This window comes from Sturnira hondurensis, unplaced genomic scaffold, assembly GCF_014824575.4.
Source record: "Sturnira hondurensis isolate 20B ecotype Veracruz unplaced genomic scaffold, ASM1482457v3 Scaffold0006413, whole genome shotgun sequence".
Taxonomy (NCBI): domain Eukaryota; kingdom Metazoa; phylum Chordata; class Mammalia; order Chiroptera; family Phyllostomidae; genus Sturnira; species Sturnira hondurensis.
This window is the reverse complement of record NW_028079044.1, coordinates 53,246,739-53,273,290: the sequence shown is the minus strand read 5'-3', so window position 1 is coordinate 53,273,290 and position 26,552 is coordinate 53,246,739. Positions and strand designations below refer to the sequence as shown.

Genomic DNA, 26,552 nt, shown 5'->3' with positions numbered 1-26,552 from the left:
GCACCTGTCCCCGGGGTGGCAGAGGGAGAGATGTGGGGAGAGTCACGTGTGTGGGCAGGAAGCAGGCGGATGCCTGGGAGAAGGGAGGGGACTGTTGTCGGTGGGGATGTAGGGCAGGTGTTCCCTGCTGGGGCCCTGGGCCCAAGGGCTTTCCTCCTCCTCCATCGGCCCCCGGATTCTGCAGAGGGAGGCTGGTCTGGATTTGGACAGGCCGAGTGGCACAGATCTGAGGGGACGATGGCGATTGGGTTGTGGGGCCTTTCTTGGGACCCAGGAGAGAGCTGGGCCAGGCTTGGCCCTTATCTCTCTGCCCCCACTCAGGTGGCAGCTTGGGTGCTGGGGCCCAGCCTGCCCTTGTCCCGTGCACAGTGACAGGAGTGACGGGGCCTGCTGGGCAGGGAGGTGAGTGGCATGGTCCTCCCGTTCTCAGTGGGAGCTGGGTGAAGTCCAGACAGGTCGAGTGACAGCTTCCCTCCATCAGCCACTGGTGCTGGGGTTTGGACCCCCAGCAGTACCCAGCTCCAAAGTCCCCTCTGGACTGCTTCACCCAGGACCCACGCACTGCCCCTGGCCTGGGGCCTGCCTCTTCTCAGGGCTGTTCTGTCCCAGTGCCCTGTCACCTTCACTCTGATGACGCCCAGCTGTCTTCTGACCTAGATGTGGCTGCCACATCCATTCCTTCCTTGGTCTACTCAAGTGGCACTGCCTCCCTCCCAGAGTCCAGCTGACCTCTCACTGCACTTGTCACCGCCCTCTTGGGCAAGCTCAGGGGTTTGTCCTGCAGGCCCCAGAGCCACTCACATCAGTGCCTGCCAATCGAGGTCTTGGCCATGTGGTCTTTTCCCTGAATGCCCACCCTGCCATGCAGGGCGCAGTGCTGCCTGCTTGCCTGTGCAGAAACCCCTGGAAGGCCCCCCCCCAACACCTTGGAGCTTCAGGACCTGGGTCTGCCCTTTAGTGTAACCCCTGGCAGCCAGCCCTTGGGAATGAAAGCTGTGTGGGGGCTCAGGGGCAGGGTGGAGGGTGTGGCACCTTAGTTGGAGCTCCGAACGGCCAGGCGAGAACAGTGGGAAGGGGCCAACATGGAGTGGAGAGGCCTGCAGGACACGCCTGGCAGGACACACAGTTGTCTGTCCCGAGTCCCCTGGGCTGTCCTGTGTGTATGTTTACCAAAGAGGGACTGTCTCCCCAGATGGAGTGCAGGTCCTCAAGCCCCGGGTGCTGCTGTGCACCTGTCATGTCAGCTGCTGTGTGGCACTTGTCCCTGCCCAGAGCAGAGCCCCACACGGGGCGGGGGTGGGGGGATGGGGATGGGCGACGTTGAATTCCATCGTTGAAGAGCTTAAAAAATCAAAGTAGAGATTAAAAAAGAGTAAGATACCCTTACTTTTTAAGTGATTGTGATTTTAGCCTGAGTGAACCGTAAAACAAAACCCCCTACAATCTTGGATCTTCAAGCCTTAATCTTCCCACGTCAATAAAAAATTACAGGAACACTCCCCATCAGTCTCTAGGGTGGTCCCTGGCCAAGCGCTCCACCTCCCTCAGAACCAGTGAGAGGGGCCGGCTCACTGGCTGGTGTGCCTCAATGGATTGAGCACTGGCCTGGGGACTGAAAATCCCGTCAGGACACATGCTTGGGTTGGCCCAGATAGGGGAGTATGGGAGGCAACTGGTCAATGTTTCTCACCCTCTTTTCCCTCTGAAGATAAATAAATACAATATTTTAAAAAGGGAAAAAAGGCCTCAGCCTCTTCCCTGCAGTGCTCCGGGAGGTCCTCGAAAACCTGGGTCTGGGCTACCTGGAGGAACTCCCAATGCAGAAAAGCTAGCGGTTTTCAGCCCACAGGTTTCACTGGCAGTGCTCGTCTCACTCTGCCACCAGGCGCCGCTGCAGCTCGGGAGGGAGCTCTGACCAGGCAGTCCTGTTCCCACCTGAGCCCACTTCCAGGCTCTGAACAAAGAGCCAGGGCACTCTGAGAACACTGCTCCCGCCCCCACCTAGAGCAACCCGCGAGAGGCTGGCAGGACCCCGTATCCCAGCACCTGACCTGTCCTGATGACAGGCCAGAGTTTGGACCCTGCCCTTCCTGGATTGCTCAATTACAGCATCATCCCAGCACCCCAAGGTTGCCGGTTTGACCCCGCAAGGGTGTGGGTTTGATCCCCCATCAAAGCACATACAAGAACCAGCCAATGAGTGCATAAATAAGTGGAATAACAAACTGATGCCTCCCTTCCTCTATCTAAAATCAGTAATTTTTTTAAAGGGGGTTGGGTGGAAGTGGAAGGAGGATACATGGTAATGAAAGAAATACAATAAAAATAAGTTATTAAAAAATAAAGATATCACTCCTGGAAGTTCAGGTGCTCAGCGACGACCAATAGGTGGCCTCCAGGGTTCTGCTGCGTCCCCACGAGGGACACCGGCCAGGCACCCTCCCCCGCACCGGCCTCCCAGTCGGGGTCGGAGGAGACCCCATGCTTTCCGACCGTTGGCTTTGAATGGAGCTTCTCCAGCTGCCCTTTGGAAAACTGACTTGATCTGCACACACGCGCCCAGGATTCTGCCAAGGCTCTCCACGGCCTTCAGCACCGGGACACAGATCTTCGCTCGGCACGATCGCCGTCCAGTCCCTCTGACGACAGCTGCCGGACGCAGACTTTCAGACCAATGAACGGGGAGGGGGCGGGACCCCGTAGCCGGCTTGGAGGGGCGGAGCGTGCGGTCCCCGTAGCCAATGACGAGGGTGGGGGCGAGGCGGCGTGGCCTATTGGCGAGCAGAGGGTCGGGGCGAGAAGCGACTGGGGCGCCTTGAGGCAACATGGCGGCGGCGGCTGGGGAACCGGGCTCCAGGCGTGTGGGCTTCGTGGGCGCCGGCCGCATGGCGGAGGCCATCGCGCACGGCCTCATTCGAGCAGGTGGGGTGCTGCGGCTGTGGGTCTCACGGAGGCGTCCGACGCCGGCCTGAGGTGGGAGGGAGGGCATGCCTGGCCGGAGCTTTCCAGCCGGGAGGGATGAATCCTGCAGAGCCCCTGGGCGGAGCCTGGGCAGCCAAGATCCTGCGCTGTAGTCCCAGGGTGGTGTAGAGCCGGGCGGGTGTGGGCCGGGGCGGTTGCGGACCCCGCTGTCCGGCCTGCTTCGCTCAGAGAACACGACAGGAGTCTTGGAGTCGGCTGTCTCCAAGCAGCCTCCAGCCTCCTGTGGCCGTAGAAACGTGGCTAGTCCGAATTGAGAAGTAAATGTTCAGAGTGTTTAGAGTAAAATCTGTGTCTGATTTCGAAGATTTAGCACATAAGAAAAGTGACGTATCTAGTAATTTTTAATATTGGTTATGTGTTGGCAGGATACTGTTTTGGGGTTAAATAAAATATACCATTAACTTTACCTGGTTCTTTTTTTTAACTTTTTAAAAAAGATTTTATTTATCTATTTATCTTTAGAGGGGAAGGAGAGAGAAAGAGAAACATCAATGTATGGTTGCCTTTTGTGCATCCCCTGCTGGGAGTTGGCCTTCAGGGAACCGGCCTGCAACCCAGGCATGTGCCCTGACTGGGAATCGAACCGCGATCCTCTGGTTCGCAGGCCCCGGCTCAATCCATGGTTCTTCTTACTTGTTTCGCGTGACTGCTGGAAAATGTAGTTAATCCTATGGCTCCAGTGATGCTGCTCTTGGACAGCGCTGGCACAGAGCCTGAGATCTCCAGCCAAGTTTCTGGCCTTGGTTGCATTGGTTGACCTCTCTGAGCCCCCGACTCTTTTTCCTGTTTGTGTGCCAGCTGCACTCGCGGTGGCCAGATCATCCCTTATGGAGAAACTGGTTTCCTGCAAGGGATGACAGTGCCGTCTTAACCCTGTTCCATGGTAACCAGAGCCCTTTATGTGTAGGTAACACTCTGTCTTTCTGCCTCAGCCGTACAGCAAAGTCCAGAGAGGTCAGTCAGTCACCAAATAGCTTACTGCAAGTCTCAGGTGTCTCCTCACGCGTAAAGCCCGGCAGCACTGGCAGCACTGCCCGCCTCCGAGGCTCCCCAGCTTCTGTGCTGACCTTGGCGCTGGTGTGTGCGTGTGATGCACAGTGGGCCTTGCTGCCCTGATGGATCAGTTCCGGGTTCGGGTTCGGGGTGCACTTCTGCCTCTGCTCGGACATCCCCGCACAGATGTACTCTCTCCAGGGAGGCTTGGCCCTCACTGAGCCTCCCTACCTTGCACGTCCCCCTCCTCTCCCAGGGCCCCTGGGGTCTCTGTCCTCTCAAGATGGGGCAGGCTCTTGTTCTGTGTGTCCAGGCAGTGGTGGTGACTGCTGAGTAGAATTAAATGGATCTGACTACTTGGTCCTGGCTGCACGGAGCACCCCTGCTGGGCACTTGGGTTCTTGGAGGGTTTCAGACCAGCCAAAGGCCAAGATGGCCCAGGCATGGCTGAACCTGACAGCCTTCAGTAAGAGGCAGGCCCTGCTGGCTCCTCCCCCTCCTACCCAACCTCCTCACTGACACCAGGCCTTTGCCTTTCCAGGAAAAGTGGAAGCCCATCATGTGTTGGCCAGTGCACCCACTGACAGGAACCTCTGTCACTTCCAGGTGAGCTGTGGAACAACTCTTCTGAATTGAGGCCTCCCATGGGGGCCTAGGTGGCTCTAGCTGCTGTCTCTCTGAGACATTTCTTGAGGCCAGGAAAGTGCTGCTGATATAACTAAAGTTTGGGACTAGCTGGGTTGGGCTGGACTGGAGAAGGGAGGTCAAAGGCCAGAAGGAAGGTCAAGGTTGTGCAGGGCCAGGGCAGAGGAAGGGGGTGTGGTGTGTGCACGTGTGTGAGTCTGCATGTGTGCACATGCATGTGTGTGCATGGCTGTGTGTGTTGGGGTGGGCAGGGATGGTCATGGGAGCTCACTGGGCTTGGAGGCTCACAGAGGGGCTGGTGTCGGGTGTTTGTGAGGCTCGGGGTTGGGTCCTGAGCAGCACCAGGTGAGTACAGGCATCTGCGATGGGAGGGACCCACAGGGACCCATGGGGATGCAGGGTGGCCTCCAGCCAGAAGGGCAGTGGTCTGGGAGGATGCCCACTCACCATGCCCTGACCCCTGCACTCCCGGTGCAGGCTCTGGGCTGCCAGACCACCCACTCCAACCAGGAGGTGCTTCAGAGCTGCCCGCTTGTCTTCTTTGCCACCAAGCCCCACATCCTGCCAGCCGTTCTGGCAGAGGTGGCCCACGTGGTCACCTCTGAGCACATCGTGGTGTCTGTGGCTGCTGGGATCTCTCTGAGCACCCTGGAGGAGGTGAGTGGCCCATGGGGTGAGGTGGGGATGAGGCTCTGACCCCCCAAAGTGAGCTGTTCTGGACAGATTCAGCTTTCCAGCCTCTGCCATCCTAAACCAGCTCCACCCTGGGCTCAGCAGGGGTGGGACAAAGGGCCGATGGGCCTCCTGGCCAGCCTGCAGAGGCAGCCAGGTGGCTGAGGGAACTGGGGTTCGGGTTTCTCCTGGCACCACCCCTGGGAAGTGGGGGTGGGAGCCTGACTGAGGCATGTGCCTGCCCTGAAGGCCAATCCCACGGGCTCCCTGACAGCAGCCTCTCTCCAGCTAGCTGCTGCCCCCAGGCACACGGGTGCTACGGCTTTCACCCAACCTGCCCTGCGTGGTCCAGGAGGGGGCCATGGTGTTGGCCCGTGGGCGCCATGCCAGGAACAATGAGGTCGAGCTCGTACAGACTCTGCTGGAGGCTTGCGGGCAGTGTGAGGAGGTGCCTGAGGCCCAAGTGGACATCCACACTGGCCTCAGCGGCAGTGGCGTGGCCTTCGTAAGTGTTGTTTGGTCCCCCTATCCCCTACAGCTGTCCACTAGCCAGGTAGGCCCATCCAAATCCCTGAGACTGCTCCTACCCTCCGGACCTAGTGGCTTAGTCCTCAGCTGCCTGTGAGGTTTGCTTTCCCTCCACATCACTGCTTTCCTGGGCCGTGGAGCTGGCTCTGGCAGACCCCTGGGCTCAGACCTTAGCACTAGGCCCTGCACTGGTAGCCAGCATTCTAGACCTGCTCCTGAAGCTTCTGAGCCTTCTCCAGACGGGTGCCGTGTCCAGGGGAGTGTTGGCTTTGATACCACTGCCCCCATAGGTGTGCCTGTTCTCTGAGGCGCTTGCTGAAGGTGCCATCAAGATGGGCATGCCTGGTGGCCTGGCTCACCGCATCGCCGCCCAGACCTTGCTGGTGAGTGACTTTGGCTCCAGGGGAGCCAGTGAAAGAGGCTGGGCCTGTGTGCTTCCTGGGAGCAGTGGGGACGCATGGCAAAGCTGCTGCACGGTGGGACTGAGCTGCAAGATGAAGGGGCTGCTCACGAGTCACTGCTCCCAACGCTCCTCTCCCCAGGGGACAGCCAGGATGCTGCTGCAGCAGGGGCAGCACCCTGCACAGCTGCGGACAGACGTGTGCACGCCCGGCGGCACCACCATTTACGGCCTCCACGCCCTGGAGCAGGGTGGGCTGCGGGCAGCCACCATGAGCGCTGTGGAGGCTGCCACCTGCCGGGCCAAGGAGCTCAGCAGGAAATAAGGAGCAGGTACGGGACAAGGGCCACAGCCCCGGGGTGTCTGGAGCAGCCCTGCCCCCTCCGTTCCCTTCCCCCAGCCCCTTCCTGAAGTCTGTGGTTCTCTCTAACCCGAAGGACCCTCACTGGATGCACTCTGCTTCCTGCATGGGAAATGTGAGGGGTGGGGCTGGAGCGGATCCCTCAGCAGTGGGGACGTCGTGTCCTACCCCCCAGGCACAAGGCCTCATGCTGATGGCCTGCCTCGGGGTGCCACTGGCAGGGACGTGGGCAGAGCCCCTGGCACAGCAGCAGCTGTGTGGCCGCATCTGGTTCAGGTTCAGGGACAGGAATATACATGAGAGACTTGCTCCCCTCAGTAAAGCCAGCAGTGCCAGGCTGTCACATCTGTCGTGTCCCTGGGTTGGCCTGCAGCTGGGTTGGGGGCTGCCCCACGTTTGGGAGGATGAGTCTTGGCCAGCAGGGGCCACATACTTGGCTTTAGCGGGTGTGCGCCCCTCCCCCAGACCCTTAGCTCCTGGCAAGTGGCAGGTGCAGCTGGCCGTGGTGGCCCTTCTCAGTCGAGAGTCCTGAGGGTCCCAAGGCCTGGCCTCTGACTGCAGGACTCCACTCTCCAGCGTGTCCCTGACAGACCGGTAGGCCAGGAATGGCCTGAAGCAAGGCTGGGGTGACCTTGGAGTCGGTGGGCGCCTGCAGCTTTGTCCCTGGCACTGCCCATAAGGCCCCTGGGTCTCTTCACCCACACAGTCGCCGCTGCCACCAACCGCTGAGGCTTTGGGAGCGTGATCTGTCTGCAACAGTGGAAAGCCCCTATGCGCTTGCGCCCTCCTGGTGGTCTACCCCCCACTTGGGTCCAAGATGGCCCCTCCCTGCAGGTCTCTGGCCCCCGCCCTATTCCCACCTTACTTTGGTCTGACCCTGGGTAGGCCTGAGTCTGACCCCACACCCGGTTTTTTCTTTCCTGTGAGGTGGGAATAAAGCTGATGTCCTATAGCACAGAGTGGCTAATGTTGAATGGGAGGCCAATAAAACCACATCCTAGGGCTTGGCAGCACAGGCAAGGGACCCACCATCACCTTAGAACCCTGCGTCCACTGTCAGCCGTCTGACATGGGTCCCAGTGTTGCATCCCTCACAGTCCTTGGGGAGCAGGGTGGCCTCAGCCCAGCAGGCTATGCCCTGAATGAGGGCCCGGCCGTTGGCCGGCCAGCTCTCACCTTCCACCACGAGGCTGAACTGACTTTCAGGAGAGCCTGGGGCCTATGGTAATCGTTTCTCCTTTCTCCGTGTTGTCCGGTTTTCAGCGAGGGAGAAAGTCCAGATCCAAGCGCTGGGTCAGTGCCATGCAAGTGAGGCTTTAGAACGGGGTACACATGAGGCTGACCTTTATTAGAAAGCACACTGCACCCCCACCCCCACCCCCAGGCGAGCCCTGTTGTCAGTGAGGCTAGGTGTGAAAGGGCCCCTCTGAGCGTACAGCCCACCAGCCCACTGTCCTTTCAAGGACATGCACTGGCATATCCTCACTCCCACCACGAGTGAGGATAAGCTTCAGTCCTGGCCGCCCCCATCAGGGGCCAAATGACTTCCAGGGCCCTGCTCCCACCTGGGCTCCCCATGGCACCCCCTGCCTGCACTTGGCCCATGGGTGTGGGTCCCTGGGTGGTGGGCCCCTCAGCTTGAAGGTACACCCCTTCCTCTTGCCCCTCACTCAGACTGCATCTGCCACTGGGGGACCCGGGCCCAAGCACTCAGCCCCTCCAGGCAAGGCAGGGCCCCCCTGTGGTCTGGTCGTGCCACACCCCTTGAGACATGCGGGCCAGGGTGCTTTCAGCAGCAGCCTGGGCACACGCCCCCCTGCCCAAGGGCCACCGTGTGGAAGAGCAGTGACTGTCATCGCCTGGAGTGCACCTCAAGGCTGCGAACAGGGGGAGGGGCTAGTGGCTTCATCCCCAAGCACCTCCTGCTGCAGGGGTCCCCACACTGTAGCCAGGGCTGGGTAACCCTCCAGGGCCAGTTTCAGGCTTGCAGACAGTGGGAGGAGGAATTCTAGCAGCACCAACACCGACCCCTCCCCGGTGGCACTCACCCTGCTTTCTCTGGTCGGCACAAACCAGGGCGGCTCGAATGCCCAGGGGCTTAGCACATGGCAGCAGTGCAGCGGCCAGCTGGGGCCCCTCCCACCATTCTGCTGCAGAGACACGCCTGCGGGGGTCCCGCCGGAAGCCTCTAGCCGGCCACCCGTGATTTCACACCAAGCTGAGTGGCTGCGAGGTGGCCACACTGGGACTGCAATGACCTGCAGGCGGGAAGGCCCACAGGGCCGGGTGCCTGCAGCCTCCGCCCCACCACACACACCACCATTCTAGACAGGAAACTTTTATGGGCCCCTCATGAGGTGAGGGGTGCCTGTCCCGCACCTGACTGGATTCAAAGTAGCTTGAATAGCTTAGGGCTATTCAATAGCTTAGGGCTATTCAATAGCTTAGGGCCCCAGGCTAGCATGGACCAGCCTTGTTTTACACAGGGCCATGGCCACCCATTGGGGTGCAGCCTGGGTCCCCAGACAGGAGGGGATGGTGCAAATGTGAAGCAGCTTGAGAGGGGGCAAGAGGCCCCCGCTCCCCACATGGGCCTTGTTACCAGCTCTAGGGCCCATAGATGGCTTGACGGGGAAGACTGGAAATTGGGACTTTGGCCAGAGCCAGCAGTGCCTATGCAACCTGAAGGGCCCTGCCATATGGAATCTTGGGGGCACCCTTACTTGGTGCCCATCCAGGCCAAGGTCTGCCTCCCACACACCCAGCAGGCTCCCAGCCTGGGTCCCAACCAGGATTGGGAGATGGTGTAAAAGGCAGGTTCCTGAAGCCCCGGGCCAGGATCGGACTTGCCTCCCAGCATACAGACTCCAGACGACTGGTAAGGGGGGTTCCCAGTGGGCCCCGCAGGAGCGGCTGCCCTGGGCTTGGCCAGCCAAGGCTCAGTTCCCTTGCTCCCAAATTCTTCACTTTCCTTTGTCTTTCAGATTTGAGGTATAGTACATGTGTGTGTTTATGTATTTTGATTGGGTGGTGGTTCCAAAGTTTATGTTCTTGAATTTGCCAGGAAATTGCTCAGGGATGCCCTCTAGTGCCATCCCAAGGTGCAGTCATTCCACAAACACATGGGTTGTCTGCAGCCTCCTGGACACTAAGACCACGTGGGCAAGGGGAAAGTGGAGGGGCAGGCAGTGCCTCATGGCCAGTCCCCTGCTCCTCGTGAGGATTCTGGGCAGCAACTTGGCAGAGACAGCCCCCAGGAGGGCCAGGCACCTCCAAGCCTCAGACCACCAGCTGGGATCTGAGTCCAGAGTGGGCAGGACAGCAGACAGACTGTGTAAGAGCTGGCCCAAAGCACAGGTGCCTCTCCCCCTTTCACACTGTCACCCAGAAGCCTGGTTCCAGCCACGCCCTTAACTGTGCCAGAGGGGGAGGAGCCCAGGGGTGCTAAGGCACAGGAGGGTTGTCCCACAGGGCTGTCAGTGCCACAGGGCCTGCTCTGGGCAGGTGGGTGGCCCTGGGCCCTGAGCCTGGACGAAGCTCCACTGGTACCCCAGTCACTGGTCAAGTCACCAGGGTCCAGCTGCACACCAATGCCAACCCCATGGAGTAACAGCTCAGAAAATGTATTTTCTCAACAGGAAAATTAGAAGTCCAAGTGGAACAGAAGTCTATACCCCTGGCATCAGGGTGCCCACGTGTGGCTGACCCCATCCTCCCTCCCCAGCCCAACCCACCCCTGCCCCCCAGAGCATCTGTAAAAATGGATTTAATGCAATAGAAACAAAACCCGGGGGTGTGCTTCCCCACTGAGATCAGGTCACACAAGAGCCACGCAGCCACGCGGCACCAGGACTTGGGGTAAACAGGCCACCGGGCAGGGGAGAGGCCTCAGCCCCATAGAACCCGGGCTCTGGTAAGTGCTGTAGTGTGTGTGTCAGGCATGTGTGGCAGGGGCCCAGGCTGAAACCACAGGCCCCATATGCTTGCCCAGGGAGGAGGAGCATGAGCCCAGGGCCTCTCTTCCAGCTACCCCCTGCCCTGGGAGGGAGACTGGGGTACCAGTGGAGCAGGATGACCCTTCACCAACAGAGCTCCAAGCCAGGCTGAGCTGGCATCCCTGTAACCCCTAGCCTTGGGAGGGTCACCCCAGGGGAAGGGAGGAGGGCAGAGGGGAGACTCGCTCCAGATGCAGCAGGACAGCGGCCCCTGGGGGGCCAGTAGGGCTGGTTTGGTCACACCCCATCATCAGGGGCTGCAGGTGAGGGCCCGATGCCCCCCAGTCTCCGGGCCATGCTGATCAGCGAACGCAGCTGCACCAGCTTCAGCGGCCCCACCTCCTGGGGGTCCTGGCTCTCCAGCCACCGAAGAGCTGTTTCCAGACCCTGAACAGCCTCCCCGGCAGTGGGCACAGCAGCCTCTTCCTCCTCCTCTCCACTCTCCAGGACAGAGGATAGGCTGGCTGGGAGTGGAGCGGCCACAGAGGCCAGCATAGGGGGCCGGCCAGGGCCTGCCTCCTCTCTGCAGCCCTCGGACAGCCCCCCATCGTCGTCCAGGTGTAGCCACTCAGCCACCTCCTCCGGAGCAAGGCGCTTGTAGGCCAGGGCTGCCAGGTGTGTGAGGTCGCCTAGCACCCTGCTGTGCTCAGCTGCCGCCTCCGCCTGGCCAGCATGTTGCCCAGCACACTGCTCCTGTGGCCGAGGCTCGAAGGCTGCCCGTAAGCCCAGCAGCCAGCAGCGTTCAATGCTGCCCGCCTTCACCAGATCCCAGGAGAGGCCAGCCAGGTAGAGCATGTCCTTGAGCATGAAGCTGCGCATAAAGTCCAGTGGGGAGGCCCCCGCGCAAGACACCGCCAGCCGAAGCAGCTCCCGCTTGTACAGCTGCTTGAAGGCAGCCACCACACCCTGCTCCAGCGGCGCGGGGATGTGCGCTCGGCTGCTGCCCTTGGACAGGAACAGCACCCGCACGGCCCCGTCAGGGGTTTGCAGCTCCTCCGGGGGGCTGAGGGGCTCAGGCCGGAACCGCCTGGGGGTTTCCTCGCTCTCCTCCAGCGAGGGCAACCTGGCAGCGCGGCTCGGGCAGGGCGGGTGTGCGACCAGCAGTACCGCCCTCTGCTGTAGGCAGCTGCGGCGCAGGTAGCGCCTGACGCCCGGGACGAACTCCTCGAAGAACCAGCCCCGCAGCAGAGGGCGACTGAGCCAAGCGTCTGGGCTGTAGCGGTATGAGGCCGGGAACTTGTCCTGGTTGTGGTGGCGCAGGCTGGGCGGGTCTGGCAGCTGCCCGATGACGAGCGGCCTCAGCTTGTGGCTGCCGGTCAGGTTAGCGGCTAGTAGTACGGTCACCCGGTCGCCGCACCAACGACGGCTGCAGCCCCCAGCGCCCAGGGGTGCAGCTTGCTCCGGAAGCAGCTTCCAGTAGAGGCCGGTAACATTGGCGTTGTAGATCTGCTCATCACCGTAGCCGCCCTCCGCGGGGGGCGGCGGAGCCGGGGCGCGGCCGGGCGGGGGGCGGACGCCAGGGGGCTGTGTAGACTCCTGTTTGATCGGCGGGCCCGGCGCAGGGCCGACGGCTGGGGGCTCGGCCTCGCCGTAGATGCGCTGGCTGGAGATGCCGTGACGCTTCTGCCAACGCCAGAACCAGCCGTGGCTGGCCTTGAAGGTGCACTCGGGGCCGTAGATCTGGCGCGCGAAGGCCTCGGCCTGCGCCTGGATGAGCGGCCCTGACAGCGGCACGCCGTGCTGGCGCAGCGCCACGAACCATGAGTACACGGCGCGATCGATCTCCTCCTCGTTGGCCAGCCGCATCTTCTTGCGCTGCGTTCCCACATCGCCGCCCAGCTGCTCCAGGAACCAGCGCAACTTCGGCTCGTCCTTGAGCCAGCCGCGCAGCGTGCCGCCGGGCACGCCGAAGTCGCGGCACACGCTGGCCTGCCGCTCGCCGCCCTTGACGCGCTCGATGGCCTGCAGCTTGTCCTTGATGGAGTAGGCCTTGCGGAAGGCCATCTTCATGGCCACGCGGGGTCGCGCGGCAGGGGCCGCGGCGGGCGCGGGGGGCCGCGGCGGCGGCGCGGGGCGCCCGGGCGGGGGGTGGCGGCCGCGGCGCGGGGCCGGGTCGGCTGGGGAACCTGCAGGGTACATGGCAGCGGCAGCGGGGACGCGGGAGCCATAAGCCCGCCCAGCCGGCCGCGCGGGGCGGGGCGCTGGGGGCGGGACTGGCCGCGGCCCTCCCCTTTGTCTCGCCGGCTGTCGGCGAGCGGGCGCGCTGGCCCCGCCCCCCGAGCGTCTCGCAGTGTTTGCGGATCCCGCCTCCCGCCCCAGCCGGACGAGTCCACTGGGCCGGCAGAGCCGAGGGGCGCCCAGCGGACTACGGTCCTGTTCCCAGCTGTTTGCTTCAGCTCCTCCGCGAAAGATCCAGCCCCATAGGGGCTCTTCGTGTGCCTACTGTCTTTGTAGCAGCGGAAAGTGTCGCGCCTAGGGCTCCGGCGGCGGGGCGGGGCGGGCACATGAGTTGTTTCCCCCGTGTCCCAAGCCGCGTCGGGTGGTAGAGCCTGCGGCTTCATTTCCCGTGCGCGACCTAGGCGGCCCACCCTTTCCTCAGCAGTCCCGCGCTGCCGTGTCCTGCTGTTCAGTCGCCGCATCTTTAATAGGCGTGTGAGTACCGTGGTCCGCGCGGAAGATGCCGCATGCGCCACGCAGGCCCCACGGGCCCAGGGGCCGGCGGCCCGGGCCGAGCTAGCGGCTCCGCGCGGTCGGGGACCAGGGCACAAGTGCGGCCCGCATGCTGGCTTAGGGGCCGTGGGCCAAGTGCGGCTCCCGGTCGGAGCGCAGAGGGGCGGGGCCCACGGGCCACGTGGCGGTCTGAGCCTTGCGGCTGCCTGAGCTGTGAAAGGTCACAGGAATGCCGGGGCCGTCTGAGCCCGGTCTCTGAGGGTGGCGGGAATATCGCCCATCTGTGGCCTAGGCCTGTAGGTCTTGCTTTGTGCAGTACGCGTGTAGTAAGCGCCTGCCGCGCGCCGGCGCTGGGCTTCGGGGCGCGGGCCCAGTCTTGGTGGAAGTTCGACGGTTCCTGAATGGGGAAAGGATACGGGACGCGACTGCCGAGCGACTGCGGTCTGGGCTTGGAGGAAGCATCCGGACAAGAGGCAGTGTTGAAGCCAGTCTCTGAACGAGAGTGATGCCTTCCGTACGAAATGGGTACTGGCAGCGGAAGAAGGGAAAGCTCAGGCTGGAACCGTGGGGATGGAGTAGGGCAGAGACTTCACGGAGGCGCCCATCTCTGCGGCTCCAGACTAAAGGGCCCCCTTGGAGCCGTCCGGGTGGTCCCTGCTGCCGGGGAGTCTGATAACTTGACCCTGGCCTGTCGCTCCTCTAGGGGTGGGCCTGGCCTGGAGCCCGGAAGGGCGTCTTAGGTTAGAGGCTCTGTAGGAGCAGCTGTGGCAGCCTGGGCTCTGTGAGCTGGTAAGTGGGCCAACTCCAATGCAAGTCTGTCATTCCCAAGCCTTCCTCTGCCCAGCCCTGCGGACAGTGTGTCCCCGGAAAAGCGCCTTCTCGTGGAGCGCCTGGAATGAGCTCTCAGGAGCAGGTTCCCCAAGTCACCTTTGCAGAGCAGGGTTCTGGGACCCGTGCCAGTTGTGGGGTGGCCTCCCGGCTGGGCCACTACTACCTGCCCTTGGAGTGGGGCGGCTGTGCGGTTTGCGGGAGCCTGGGCAGAGCGAGCACTGCGCCTCCAGTCCCTTTGTACCCTAGATGGCCGGGATGACTGCCCTCTGGAGAAGCCAGGATGGGGCCCGGCCCCCTGCGCTGTTCTCTTGGGGATTGACTGTTCTCTCTTGGGTCTCTTCTGTCAGCAGGACAAGTTGGCGTTTCTTAGTGGGACTGAGTTGCTCAGGAGTCAGAGGTCTGAAAGCATCTGAGTAGGAACTTGGGGCTGTGGAGCCCCCCCGGAGGAAGGCATTGGGCCTCTTGCCTGCCTGCACTGGGCTGCACTGTTGGTGCGGCTGTTCCCGTCAACGTCCCTGTGCTCTCTGCTGCCCTGGCGGGTGCTGTGGACAAAACACTCCTGTGCAGCCCTGAGCACGGCCACATCAGCCAGAGGGCCTGGAGACCCCAGCCCCTGCTCACCCGCTCCCATCGCCCGGGGTCGTTTTGACCCCTGAGGGCACAGTCTGAGAGCTCCTGTGTGTGATTTGAAGGGGTGCTGTGGGCAGGGGGCTGTTCAAGGCAGCACCCAGAAGGTGGGAGGGTGGTGTGGACAGCAGGGCTGGCGGAGGGGCTGCCCCTCCCAGAAACCTTGCCCACTCGCCCAGTGTTACGGGTCCCCTGGCACCTTGGTGGGCACAGCTCTGACAAGCCACATCCTCACCTTCCTTCTGGGCCTGCTGCCCCCAGGGCCCAGGGGTGCTACAAGTTTTGGGACCTCAGCGCAGCCAGGGGTGTGGACCAGCCAGGTGCTGGGCTGGGAGTGTTGCCAGGGAGGGGTCCTCTCCACCCAGGACCCCTCTGCCATGCCAGTGGTCTTCACCTGGGCCAGGCAGGGCATGATCCCACAGGGGTCTCCCAAATCATGGGACACTGAGAACCCTAGTGGCTTGGCAGGGCAGCACCCCCCTTGTGGTAGAGGTCGAGTGTGCCTGGTGGTTCTGGGCTGTCGGGTGTGGGGGGGGGGCAGTCGGGTCATTGCCCTGCAGGAGCTCGAGCCACCAGTGGGGACTCCTGAGGATATTTTGGTCCCTACTTTGGTGAGCTCTCCTCCCCAGGCTCCAAGCTGGGGCTGCTGCAACTGGTATAAACTCCTGGATGTGGGGGTCTTATTGGCCCCTGGGAGTGTGGGGCCCTCACTGGAGAGCTGTGGGCTGTGTGTTTGCATCCTCACGGGGAAGCGTCCAAACTCCGACTTGCTTTCCTCCTGGGACAGGTGGGTTTCCAGTTCAGCAGGCCATCGGGAGGCAGGGAGGGTGAGGACTCCGAGACGTCTGTGCCTGAGCCTCAGGGGTGCTGTTGGGCTGTCCCAGGAGATGTAGCAGCAGGGCAGGGGGAGGCAGGAACCTCCTGGTGGGTGCTGCTGGCCCTGTCCCCAACACTGGCTCCATGCCCAGGTGGCACTCTGCTGTGTCCAGTCCCAGGCAGCACCCTGCTGGCAGCAGAGGCCTTTCTCCACTCACAGATGGTCTCTGGTTGCCGGGAGCCTCACCTCCACGCCTCCCTGAAGCCAGTGTGCGTGGTGGGTGTTGACCCGCCGGGGCCTGCCCCCAACCTCCCGTGCACTCTCCCAGGCCAGCTGCCTCCGCTGGGAACCAGCCTCTGTCACCTGCCCCCAGGGGGCTCCTTGTGTGTCCACATTCGTCTCTGACTAGTGCTGCACAGGGACCTGGGTGGCAGACCTCCCACTGGAGGGGGGAGACAGGTTCTTAGGGTGCTGAGTCGCTGGGGAGCCGGAGGTTTTGGCGGGGCAGGGCCGGCAGGTCTTGTCTGCCCAGAGGGCCTTGGGGAATTAGATGATCTCGCAGCTCCTGGGTTGCGGCACCTAGTGCCCGGCCACCAGTCTCGGAGTGATCGAAAGCTCTATCCTTTTGCACGTGGCAGGAGGAAGGCAGGCTCTGTCCCTGAGATGGGGCCTTTGGTGGCTGCCGAGACCCCTGCAGTGGCCTCGTCACCCTGCACCTTATTCGCCAGACTGGACTTGATGGCACTGCAGGGGCAGAGCTGAGTGGGGATTTCCTCCATAGGTAGTTCCAGGGGCACCAAGGCGGTGCTCAGGCCCCAGAGGGGAGTGGGCGGGCAGGCTGCTCAGAGGGTGCCTTTTAGGAACTGCCCATTTCGCGGGTGATGGGGGTGCAGGGTGGGCAGACACATCTCCTCCTGGCCTTTGGTGGCGGGTCGGTCTCGTGCATGCCGCCCTACCACACAGCTTCTGAAAGGGCCCTCCGGCCTCCCCGGGCCGCCCTGTCTGACCGCCTCTAACCTTGCTGCTCTCTCTCCCTGCTCTCCTAGGAGGTCACAGCAAAAGTAAGTACCTGCTGTCCCATGTGTCCCTGCACCCATCATCGGAGCTGGGGACCCAGTGTAGCCAGGACGGCCCTGGGGGGTGGGGCAGGCTGCCCGGCTGGTTTCCTCTGGACCACAAGGAGCTGGATGTGCAGGGTCCAGTGTCCGATGCCCTGGGTTCAGGCGCTTCACTGGATGGAGCTTCGGCCCTAGCCGGACCCTGGCCCCAGGCCCTGTGCTTTGCACGCTAGTCTGAGAAGCAGCTCTCCCCTCTGGAGCTGTGACCCCTCTGAGCACAGCCTGGGCTGGTGTCAGAAGCCGGGGAAATGTTTAGACCAATGGGGTCTAGCAGGGTGTGGGCACTGGGGGCCAGCCTTGTGGGCAGGGCTGAAGGGGCTAGGCATTGCAGAATTCAGAGGGCACATAAGCCCTGCTTGGTTAGTCCCTTGCCTTCTTAGGGACAGTGAGTGATGTCACAATGCCCTGCCTCCCAGCACTGCCCCTGCCGTCAGCCTGGCCTTGGTAAGTGTTGGCCCCAGACTGGCAGCAACGTGCTAGGTGTCGGCCCGGCACCACCCTGGGACCTGCTGGGACCTCGTACGAGGCCTGTGGCATGTCCCGCATAAGGCCCCCAGCGTGCCCCTGCAGAGTGCAAGGGGGCCTCTCCCTGAAGTACCAGGCAGGTGTTGGAGCGGTGGGGCTCAGGTCCCAGTTTTGTTTGGGGTGCTAGGGAAGGGCCAGAGGTCCGGTGCGGAGCCCTGCGCCCAGGTGAGTGAGGGGAGGGTTTGCTGTCCAGGCTGAAAGGCCACCCTGCCTTTGTCCCCCAGGTCTGAGGACCTAATGCTTGGGGCCAGGGGGTCAGCCCTCTCTTAGGCTCCAGCAGCCCACAGAAGCAGGGGACAGCAGGGGTGTCCTCAGGGATAGCTCTCAGCCCCTGGGAACTGGTTAGGATGCCATCCAGGTTTGGTTCTGGCTGAGAGGACTCTGTGGGTCGCAGCCACTCTGCTGGAGCAGACCCACTGAGTGTGTGCTCAGGGACCCTGGGCGTGCCCTCAGAGCAGGCTGGCCACACAGTTTTCTGGGCCTGTGGCTATAGTGGCCCGTACTGTGCACCTGGTGGGCAGAGTGCTGGCAGCCTTTCAAGGCACCACGCTGAGTGTGGGGCAGGGGCAAGCCACTGCTGTGAGGCAGCGCCCCTGGGGGTGGCAAAACACTAAGGTCGTCTCCAGGGAGGCCCAAATGGCTCAGAGTTTTGGGCCCCCGCCCCCATTCTAGTGACAGGGTCTGTTGCCCCAAATGGTGCTGGAACGAGAGGAGGGTCCTGATGTCCGGGTGTCACAGGCGCGGCGTCCCCTCCAGTTCAGAGGCACTTTCAGCTGCCCAGGAACGCCGTTCTACCCTGCAGCCTGAGCGGCTGAGCTCCTCCCTTGCACACCTCACCATCGTCTGCCCTGCTGTGGTTCTGTAGGGGCGGGGCCTCCACCCTCTGCTCCCAGATGCCCACTGAGAAGCAGCTCCCCATGGAACGTGTGCTGCTCTGGGAGGCGGTGTGGCCAGGGCGGGTGCGGGTGACTCGGGCAGGGTGCCCACCATGACGGGCCGGCCTCAGAGACTGCCAAGCGCACTCTCTCAAACATGCCTCCTCAAGAGATGGCCAGACTGAGCAAGAGCACAGGACGTCCAGTTAAAACTTCAGATGAACAAGGAATGACTTCGCAGTGNCTGAGCGGCTGAGCTCCTCCCTTGCACACCTCACCATCGTCTGCCCTGCTGTGGTTCTGTAGGGGCGGGGCCTCCACCCTCTGCTCCCAGATGCCCACTGAGAAGCAGCTCCCCGTGGAATGTGTGCTGCTCTGGGGGGCGGTGTGGCCAGGGCGGGGGCGGGTGACTCGGGCAGGGTGCCCACCATGACGGGCCGGCCTCAGAGACTGCCAAGTGCACTCTCTCAAACATGCCTCCTCAAGAGATGGCCAGACTGAGCAAGAGCACAGGACGTCCAGTTAAAACTTCAGATGAACAAGGAATGACTTCGCAGTGTGAGTGAGTCTCAAGTATTTCGAGGGACGCACTTGCTGTGAAGGTCGTTTGTTGTTCATGAGAGTGAAGTTGGCCGAGTGCACTCTCTGTCTCCTCTGGCCTCCCTGCTTGAGGTTCTGGGGGAGAAGCGTTTCGAGGTGTGGAGACAGTGGTTTCTACACGCCTTTGTGGAGCTTGGGTCCATGTGGATTAGAAAGGTTTTGTAAAAACGGTTTTGCAGTTAAAAACACAGGTGCTTCCACACCCATATGCGTGCACCCCTTTATTGCTTTACTGAGCTTTGCACTGATTGGACTGGGGTTTTTGCATGTTGCCTGATGGCGCCCCCCCACTCCACCCCACCCCTGGGAATCACCCTCAGCTCCTCCAGCCCTGCCAGCCAGGCTGCTGAGGGAGGGGTGGGCGCTGGCCACTGGGGCTGGCGGTGCTCAACTGCCTTCTTGTGCTTGCTTTTAATGCTGCGCGGAAGATGAGGAGCGGGAAGGCCTCCTGTGCCCTGGAGACCGTCTGGGAGGACAAGCGGAAGTATGGGGAAGCTGAGCAGCGCTTCCACGAGCAGGAGGCCACGCGGGCCGCCACCCAGCAGCTCCTGGCCCAGGCACCAGCTGTGAACGGGCCGGGTCAGGAGGACATGGAGGAGGTGGACGAGGCCGGGGCTCCTGACAGCTGCAGGGACGGTCCTGGGAAGAGCTGTAGTGGGAGGCAGCCCCTGCAGAAGAAGAGGAAGCGCTCCCCGAAGAGCTGGCTCCGGGGGGCAGACCTGGCCCTCGTGGGCCTCTCGGCTGACCACGTCTGGCTAGACAAGCCACTTTTCGATCAGGCGGAGAGCTCCTACCGCCAGAGGCTGGCAAACGTAGCCGCCCAGGCAGCCCGGCCACCAGCTTTGGCTCCCAGGAGTCCTTGCAGCCACGGGAGCCAGGTGGCTTGCCACCACGTGACCTGGGGCATCTGGGTCAACAAGTCTGCCTTCGACCAGGCCGAGCGGGCGTTCGTGGAGTGGTCTCAGGCTCTGCTGTGGGCCACAGAGGGCAGCTGCAGCCTGGGGGCTGCTGACACAGGCCGGCGGGCTCCTGCCCTGGACCTGGCCCTCAGCCACCAGCCCAGCCCCCCAGCTAATGGCCAGCCCCGGCTGGGCAGTCTGCAGGCACTGGTGCGGGAGGTGTGGCTGGAGAAGCCCCTGTATGATGCAGCCGAGAGGGGCTTCTACGAGGCCCTGTTTGATGGCCACCCCCCCGGGAAGGTGCGAGTGCAGGAGCGAGCCTTCCAGGCGGAGAACCCTCGGCGGGGCCGAAGAGACCGGCGGTGCCGGAACAACGTGGGGAGCAGGCGTGCTGGGCTGAGGCGGGCTGAAGGGGAGGTGCTGCCGTCCACTCTGCCCCACTGGTACTTCCTGCACAGGGACGCAGAGGCCCCCTGGCTCAGCAAGCCCGCCTACGACGGTGCGGAGGGCCGCCACCATGCTGCTGAGGCCATGCGTGCCGCCTGGCGCCTCGAAGCCACATCTCTGGCTTGCCGACCCGGCGCCCGGTCTGGCCCATCCATGTCCTGCCTGAGACCCAAGTAGGAGAAACGTGCTGGGCGGGTGCCCAGTCTGGGCTCACCCAGGCTGGGGCCACGTGCGCCCTCCTCCCTGCCCCGACCCCAGCAGGGCTGTCCCTGAGACACCTGGACCCGGTTAAGTTGCGTGCAGGAGTGGGTTGGTCAGTGCAGGCTCCAGGATTACCCCTCGGGTCGCAAAGCTCTGGGCCATTGAGGGCGGGAAGGGGCAGCCGAGGGCTGACTCTGCCTCCAAGCAGGATTTCCCTTGGCTGGGCGGCTCCCAAGGAAGCAATGAAGGCTCCTGGCCCTAGGGCCCCATGGGAGCAAGCCCTGGGAGCCGGCCCCAGGGGCCGCACCCAAGGACAGTGTCATGCTGTGCCAGCAGCAGTCCCTGGAGGCCTGGCCACAAAAGGTCCCCAGGCTGGTGGGCAGAGACCGTTGGACTGCAGAAAAGATGCCAGGGAGCTGGAGCCATGGGGAGCAGGAGGCTGGGCCCCAGCCAGGCCAGCAGGGACTGGGGAAGTGGCACCAGCCTGGTCCCCAAGTTCCCGGCAGGAGCCCCTCGGTCATGCCCTTCTGTGAGGGTGATCTGATGGTCTGACAGCCATAAGTCCCACTGTGGTGGGGAGCGCCCCTGTCAGGCGGGGGCGGGGGCGTGAAACTAGGTGCGGGGGGCTGGCTTCTCACTGCCGAGCCCCACCTCCTCTCACCAGATGGGCACCGGTGGGGCCCGGTGACGGCCTGGCTTTCTCGGCACAGAATTGGCAGGACTGGGGCTGTTTCTGTCTGTTGAGGGGCAGGAGGGCCGCCTGTGCCCCAGCAGCAGTGGGCAGGCACAGCCTGCGGCCGGAGGCTCCTAGGCCTGGAGCAGCAGTTCTCAGGCCCCACATCTGTGGGTTTGTGCCACATTGGCCCAAGTGCTAGAGGTGTTTACTGAAAATTATTGCTGAGCTCATACATAGTAAGGTGTTGTTATGAGAAGTCATTTTCCTGTGAGAAAAAAACCAGTGAGCGGGTGGCCCTGTTTGGCATTTTGACATCTGTAGTGTCTGGCTTCTGAGGAGGCAGTGGAGTCCCCTCTGCTTCTGCGTTCAGGTGTGGGTGGGTGTTGTCTGACACCATTCCAGCACAGGTGCTGCTTAGAAAGGGGGCCCTCCGAGCCCCCAGAGGTGCTTGGCCATACTTTGAGAGCCACTGCTCTTGGGGACAGGTCTGGGCCCAGGGCCCATGCACAGAGGGAGCAGCAATGGCGGCCAGGGCTGCTCTGCCGCAGAGCCTGGAGGCCTCATCTCCCAGGGGCCCCCGCACCCTTGGCACTTGGGCTGTGCAGGCCAGGCCGCCTCAGCTTCGGTTCCTCCCAGCAGGAAAATGGCCACAGACTTCCTAGTGCACGAGAAGATCTGGTTCGACAAGTTCAGATACGATGATGCGGAAAGGAAGTTCTACGAGCAGATGAACGGGCCTGTAGCCGGTGCCTCCTGCCAGGTAAGGGCCATGTGGGGGCTGCTGGCTGCGCCGGCACCCAGAGGCCAGAGGCCCCACGCCGGCTGCCGGTGGCGGGATCTTCGGTGGAAGGCTGACCAGGTCACAGCTGCCGGGCTGCGGCACCTCGGGCTTCTTGCTTCCTGCTGAGCTTCGGTCCTGCACGTCGCTTCCTCACTCTCCATGCGAGGGCCGTGGGGTTCTTTTTTTTTTTTTTTTTTAATTATTTTTTAAAGATTTTTTTTTTTTTAATGGAAATGGAAGACTGGTTCTTTCTGCACTATCTGCAGGAGAACGGCGCAAGCGTGATCCTCCGGGACATTGCGAGAGCCAGAGAGAACATCCAGAAATCCCTGGCCGGAGTGAGTACTGCGGCACCGCCGCCCTCACGCCTGCCAGCACGTCTGACTTCTCACCAGGACTGCTGATTGTTTGCCCTTGGAGCAGTCAGGGCGAGGCTGTGTGTCCGCCTGCACAGTGTCCTGTGCCCAGACCGCAGGGGACCTTCTTACTGTGTACCCTTGCTGCTTGCTGGTGCTCACCTGGTTGTCCCTCCCTCCCCCAGCTACGTCCTTCCTGCTCGCTCCCTGCTCAGGGAAGCCTCTCTTCCTTCCTAGGCTTTGGCCTCCCCAGAGAGTTGGGTTCACAGGGCATGGAGTTCAAATCACAGAGTGGGCAGCTTTTTGCAGCTGATGCCCAGGCAGGGCCCCCCGCAGCCCAGCTCGGCTTCCTGGTCCCCAATAGGTCCGGAGAGGACAGGGCCATGTCCACCTCTACCTTAGTCTGGCTGGCAGGTGTGTTCCTAGGAGGCGGCAGACCTGCTCTGCCTTCCTGGTCAGGGAGCTGGGATCTCTCCATTCCTTCGGGATGCAGGGGGTGTCCTGGTCCTGAGAGCCAGGTGTCTACACATAGCTGTGTACCTACTGGAGACTCTGCTCGAAAGAACCCACTTCCTTGCCTTTTCCGGCTTCTGGAAGCTGCTCACATCCCGTGGCCTGTGGCTCTCAGCCAGTGGTGTTGGGGTGCCACCCTTGCCTGTCACATCTTGCTCCCTGCCACCCTTTCACATGGCCCTTCGCATCTGCAGTCTCTTTTGCCACATGAGGTCACCTGCCTGCACAGGTGGCTCAGGTGTGCTGGCTCCTGGCCACAGGCTGGGCAGCCCTGGGCAGGTGTCCCCTGGGGAGGCGGGGCTGCTGCCATCCGCCCAGCAGGCCCTGCATGGTGCTTGGCCCCGGCATGTTCCTTCCTGCCTTCCTTTGTGCCCAGTGAGGCTTGGGCTGGGCAGACAGGCCCCAGGTAGCACCAGGTCTTGGCACCAAGGAAGCTCATCCTGCCCCAACCCTCTGGGCCTGGCCGTGCTGCTCAGCCCTGGGTCCCCGGCCTCTGAGGGGAGCTGTGAGCACTGCCAGGGCTTGGGCAGCGCAGCCCCACAGACCACACGGCGTAGACCACTCCTTTCCTCGAAGCCCAAAGCTGAAGTCCAAGGTCGAGGTGTAGGGGCAGGGTTGGCTTCTTCCAAGGCCTTGCTCCTTGGTATGCAGAAGGCCTTTTTCTTCCCTTGTTTTTGCATCCAGTTCCCTCCATGTGTCTTAAAAGAACACCAGCCATCGGGTCAGGCCCCCCGATGACCTCAGTGTGACTGGGTCACCTCTGTAAAGATCCCACCTCTGAATGAGTTCCAGCGTCCGAGGCACCGGTGGCAAGGCTTCCACTGGCAGCAGGACTGCTGGCCCAGCACCCGGCTCGGACCTGGGTGGGGCAGAGTTCAGCAGACTCTGGGACTTCAGCACCCAGAGTCCCTGGCAGCTGTGCCTGGTGCCGGGCACAGGGTCAGGGGTGGGGGTAAAAGGCTCTAGATTCAAAGTTCTGGGGCCTGGGGCGTGGCCCTGCGCAAGGCCTAGAGGCAGCTGCCTGCAGCTTGTTGCTTGGGTGGTGACTGGTTCCTCATCCCTGCTGGGAGGGGAGTTGATGGGGTGGGGTGGGGTGGGGTGGGTGCAGCCAGAGCATAGACTTCGTGGAGGAGCCTGGTAGCACGTGAGCCCCCCCCATCTGCCCACCACATGTGCACACCAGGCAGCAGGCACAGCAGCAGGGCGTGAGGGGTGAGCCTGCTGCCCACTTACAGCCTCTGAGCCCCTGTGGCAGGAGCTGTCGGGCCCTCAGTGGGACCGGCCCTGGGAGACCAGCCAGAGAAGGGCCGTGTGCTGATGATGGCAGCCAGGACTGGGGTGTGGGTGGGGCCAGCACAACTCTCAGCCTGAGCTGCAGGGTGGAGGGCGTGCCATTTACCGACCAGAGTAGGGCGCTGAGTTGAGCTGAGGGGGTAGTGGCATGAGCAGAGCCCACCCTGGTCCCCACTGCTGGTGTGCGTTCCTTCTCCAGCCACATGGTGCCCTGGCCTCCCTGGGCTGGCCCCGCTGGCCAGCTGTCAGTGGGCCCTGGGACAGCATTGGCCTTGCACTGCCCAGTGGCTTGTCCTGTGGCTATGTGGGTGGGCCTCAGGCCCAAGGCTTTTATCATGACTGGACACTGAGAGTGGCAGCGGCCCCGGGGAAGGGGCCAGGTGCACAGTGTCCCAGGACCCATTCCCCCTGGGGTGTGACACAGGCCTGAGCTATGGTGACACCCTGCAGGCAAGCTCCCAGGGCAGTGTCACATGGGTCCACCAGCCGGCTGGGCTTTGGTTCCCAGGCCACCCAGACTTAGCCAGACACTGGGTGCGTGGCTGGGGGTGCAGGGCATTGCGCTGGCTGATGCAGGTGGCTGCCCCCTGTGCAGGCTGCTCCTCCCCCAACCTGGGCCCCTCAACTGCTCTCCCCTCCTGTTGCAGCTCAAGGCCGTGCTGCCCAGCCCCCCTGAGGCTTCAGGCCAGGTGGCTCCTGGGACCGTAAGTCCTGTTCTTTCCACCCCACCAAGCAGTGGCCGCCAGTGCTCTGAACTGCCTGCCAGTCCTGTGCTTTGTGCTTGGCTGAGGATGTCCCCATGGTCTCCTGCTCACAGGGCTGCCGCCTCCTCTCCCAAGAGGAGCATGGTGGTGCACCCAGCTGGGCTCATACCAGCTGCTGCCTGGTGTGTCTCACAGGCCTCCCTCCCAGCTCAGGGCTGTGCTTCTCAGCAGCTGTGAGTGGGGGACCTTGGAGCCGGGTGGGTGCCAGGCCCTCACCCTCCCCCTGCCTTGCAGAGCTCAGGCCCTGGGGCCTCCAGTGGGCCCGGCGGAGACCACAGCGAACTCCTCCTCCGAATTGCCAGCCTGGAGGTGGAGAACCAGAGCTTGAAAGGCGGTGAGGCCCGGGCCTGGCAGGGTGGGGCGGTGGCCTGAGGGTCCCTGCTGTCTGACCATGCCCCCTTCGCCCCTGCAGTGGTGCGAGACCTACAGCAGGCCGTCTCCAAGCTGGAGGCCCGACTGAGTGCGCTGGAGAAGAGTGCGCCCACCCACCGGGCCACAGCCCCCCAGACCCAGGTGAGTACTCCCCCAGGCCCGGGTCCCCCAGGTCCACCAGCCAGGGTGTGCAAGTGTCACCACCCGCTCCACTTTGGCAGCACGTGTCACCCATGCGCCAAGTGGAGCCCCCCTCCAAGAAGGCGGCGCCCGCTGCGGAGGACGACACAGACGACATCGACCTGTTTGGCAGCGACGAGGAGGAGGACAAGGAGGCCGTCCGGCTGCGGGAGGAGAGGCTGCGGCAGTACGCGGAGAAGAAGGCCAAGAAGCCTGCGCTGGTGGCCAAGTCCTCCATCCTCCTGGACGTGAAGCCTGTGAGTGGCCTCCCCTGAGTTGGGTTTGGACGCGAAGAGCAGGGCAGGCGCAGGTGGGACTGCTCCTAGGGCTCCACGAAGAGCTGTGCTCTGCTGCACGGGGCCTCCCTGGTGTCGCAGGCTCCTGACCCAGCCTCTGCTCCCCTTGTCTCCTAGTGGGATGACGAGACGGACATGGCCCAGCTGGAGGCCTGCGTGCGCTCCATCCAGCTAAATGGGCTGACCTGGGGGGGCTCCAAGCTGGTGCCAGTGGGCTATGGCATCCGGAAGCTGCAGATCCAGTGTGTGGTGGAGGACGACAAGGTGGGCACCGACCTGCTGGAGGAGGAGATCACCAAGTTCGAGGAGCACGTGAGTGGGCAGGCCCACATCAGGGGCGGAGGTGGGGGCACAGCAGCAGGGGGCCTCCCGGGATACTGGGCCCCACGCGACCCTCGCCCCCTCCTCTCTGTAGGTGCAGAGCGTGGACATTGCTGCCTTCAACAAGATCTGAGCCCTAGTGCTGGGCCTGCGCGAGCCCCCATGGCTATTAAAGACTGAGACTCCTGCTGTCTGGCTCCTGTCCTGCAGTGGGCCCTGTGGGTGGGCCGCACTCAGTGGGCAGCTCTTTGCCAGGCCCCCAGCCTCAGGAGCGTACCACCCGGGCCCCACCTGTCCTACATTGGTGGTTCTGGTGGCCGCTGCCGGCCTCCCCTTTCTTGGCCTCTGCACAGCCTTCTCGTGGCCGTGACCTCCGCCTGCCCCTTCTCTGCCCCTTCTCTGCCCCATCCCTCGGTGCCCAGCTGTCTTCAGTCACCCATCGAGTGCCATGTCCAGCTCCAGCTGCTGAAGCCAGGAAGGAGGCGGGCAGTGTCCCAGCCCTCCATCCACCACATGGCCTCCTCTTGCTCCATTCCTTGCTGTGCTTCCTCTTAGGGAGCGAGGGGGGCCAGCCCGGCCCTGCTGCTGTGACCAGACACCTGCCCCACCAGCCCTTAGCCTGTGTGGGACCCTGTCTCCCAGCCTTGGCCCTCACTCAGTCCTATCTCCCCAGCGCACTGCCTGGCTGCTCCACCTGCTGGAGACCTGAGCCCTGGGCAAGTCCCACACACTGCACCTCTGCCCGCCCTGTCTGTCAGTGCTTAAGATGCTCCCCGTCCCTCCCCTGGACTGGCCAGCATGGCTGGCGAGATGG

General features: G+C 62.9%; 3 protein-coding genes across 11 annotated transcripts; 2 read left to right on the top strand and 1 right to left on the bottom strand.

The window, feature by feature from the left end:
- The first annotated feature begins 2,770 nt into the window (after positions 1-2,770).
- Positions 2,771-7,536, top strand: PYCR3 (pyrroline-5-carboxylate reductase 3). Of its 3 annotated transcripts, none has more exons than XM_037048975.1 (7): positions 2,771-2,922; positions 4,517-4,581; positions 5,098-5,277; positions 5,585-5,797; positions 6,111-6,203; positions 6,363-6,552; positions 7,158-7,536. In XM_037048975.1, the coding sequence occupies exons 1-6, from the start codon at positions 2,826-2,828 to the stop codon at positions 6,543-6,545; spliced, it is 831 nt and encodes a 276-aa protein (XP_036904870.1). In that variant the 5' UTR covers positions 2,771-2,825; the 3' UTR covers positions 6,546-6,552; positions 7,158-7,536. The 3 variants fall into 3 exon arrangements, with proteins under 3 accessions (XP_036904870.1, XP_036904869.1, XP_036904868.1); XM_037048974.1 differs by having other exon boundaries at positions 7,047-7,536; XM_037048973.1 differs by having other exon boundaries at positions 2,772-2,922; positions 6,363-7,536.
- A 2,652-nt stretch (positions 7,537-10,188) lies between these two features.
- Positions 10,189-12,849, bottom strand: TIGD5 (tigger transposable element derived 5). The gene has a single exon (XM_037048880.1). It carries the CDS (start codon positions 12,713-12,715, stop codon positions 10,814-10,816), a length of 1,902 nt encoding a protein of 633 aa, XP_036904775.1. The 5' UTR covers positions 12,716-12,849; the 3' UTR covers positions 10,189-10,813.
- A 276-nt stretch (positions 12,850-13,125) lies between these two features.
- EEF1D (eukaryotic translation elongation factor 1 delta) lies at positions 13,126-25,922 on the top strand. 7 transcript variants are annotated; one of them, XM_037048874.1, is made up of 10 exons: positions 16,568-16,582; positions 19,068-20,158; positions 21,502-21,622; positions 21,910-21,981; positions 24,453-24,509; positions 24,804-24,903; positions 24,982-25,082; positions 25,163-25,378; positions 25,535-25,729; positions 25,833-25,922. In XM_037048874.1, the coding sequence occupies exons 2-10, from the start codon at positions 19,068-19,070 to the stop codon at positions 25,869-25,871; spliced, it is 1,992 nt and encodes a 663-aa protein (XP_036904769.1). In that variant the 5' UTR covers positions 16,568-16,582; the 3' UTR covers positions 25,872-25,922. The 7 variants fall into 7 exon arrangements, with proteins under 7 accessions (XP_036904774.1, XP_036904773.1, XP_036904769.1 ...); XM_037048873.1 differs by having other exon boundaries at positions 21,499-21,622; XM_037048879.1 differs by lacking the exons at positions 16,568-16,582; positions 19,068-20,158; positions 24,453-24,509 and adding an exon at positions 13,126-13,228.
- The last annotated feature ends 630 nt before the right edge of the window (positions 25,923-26,552 follow it).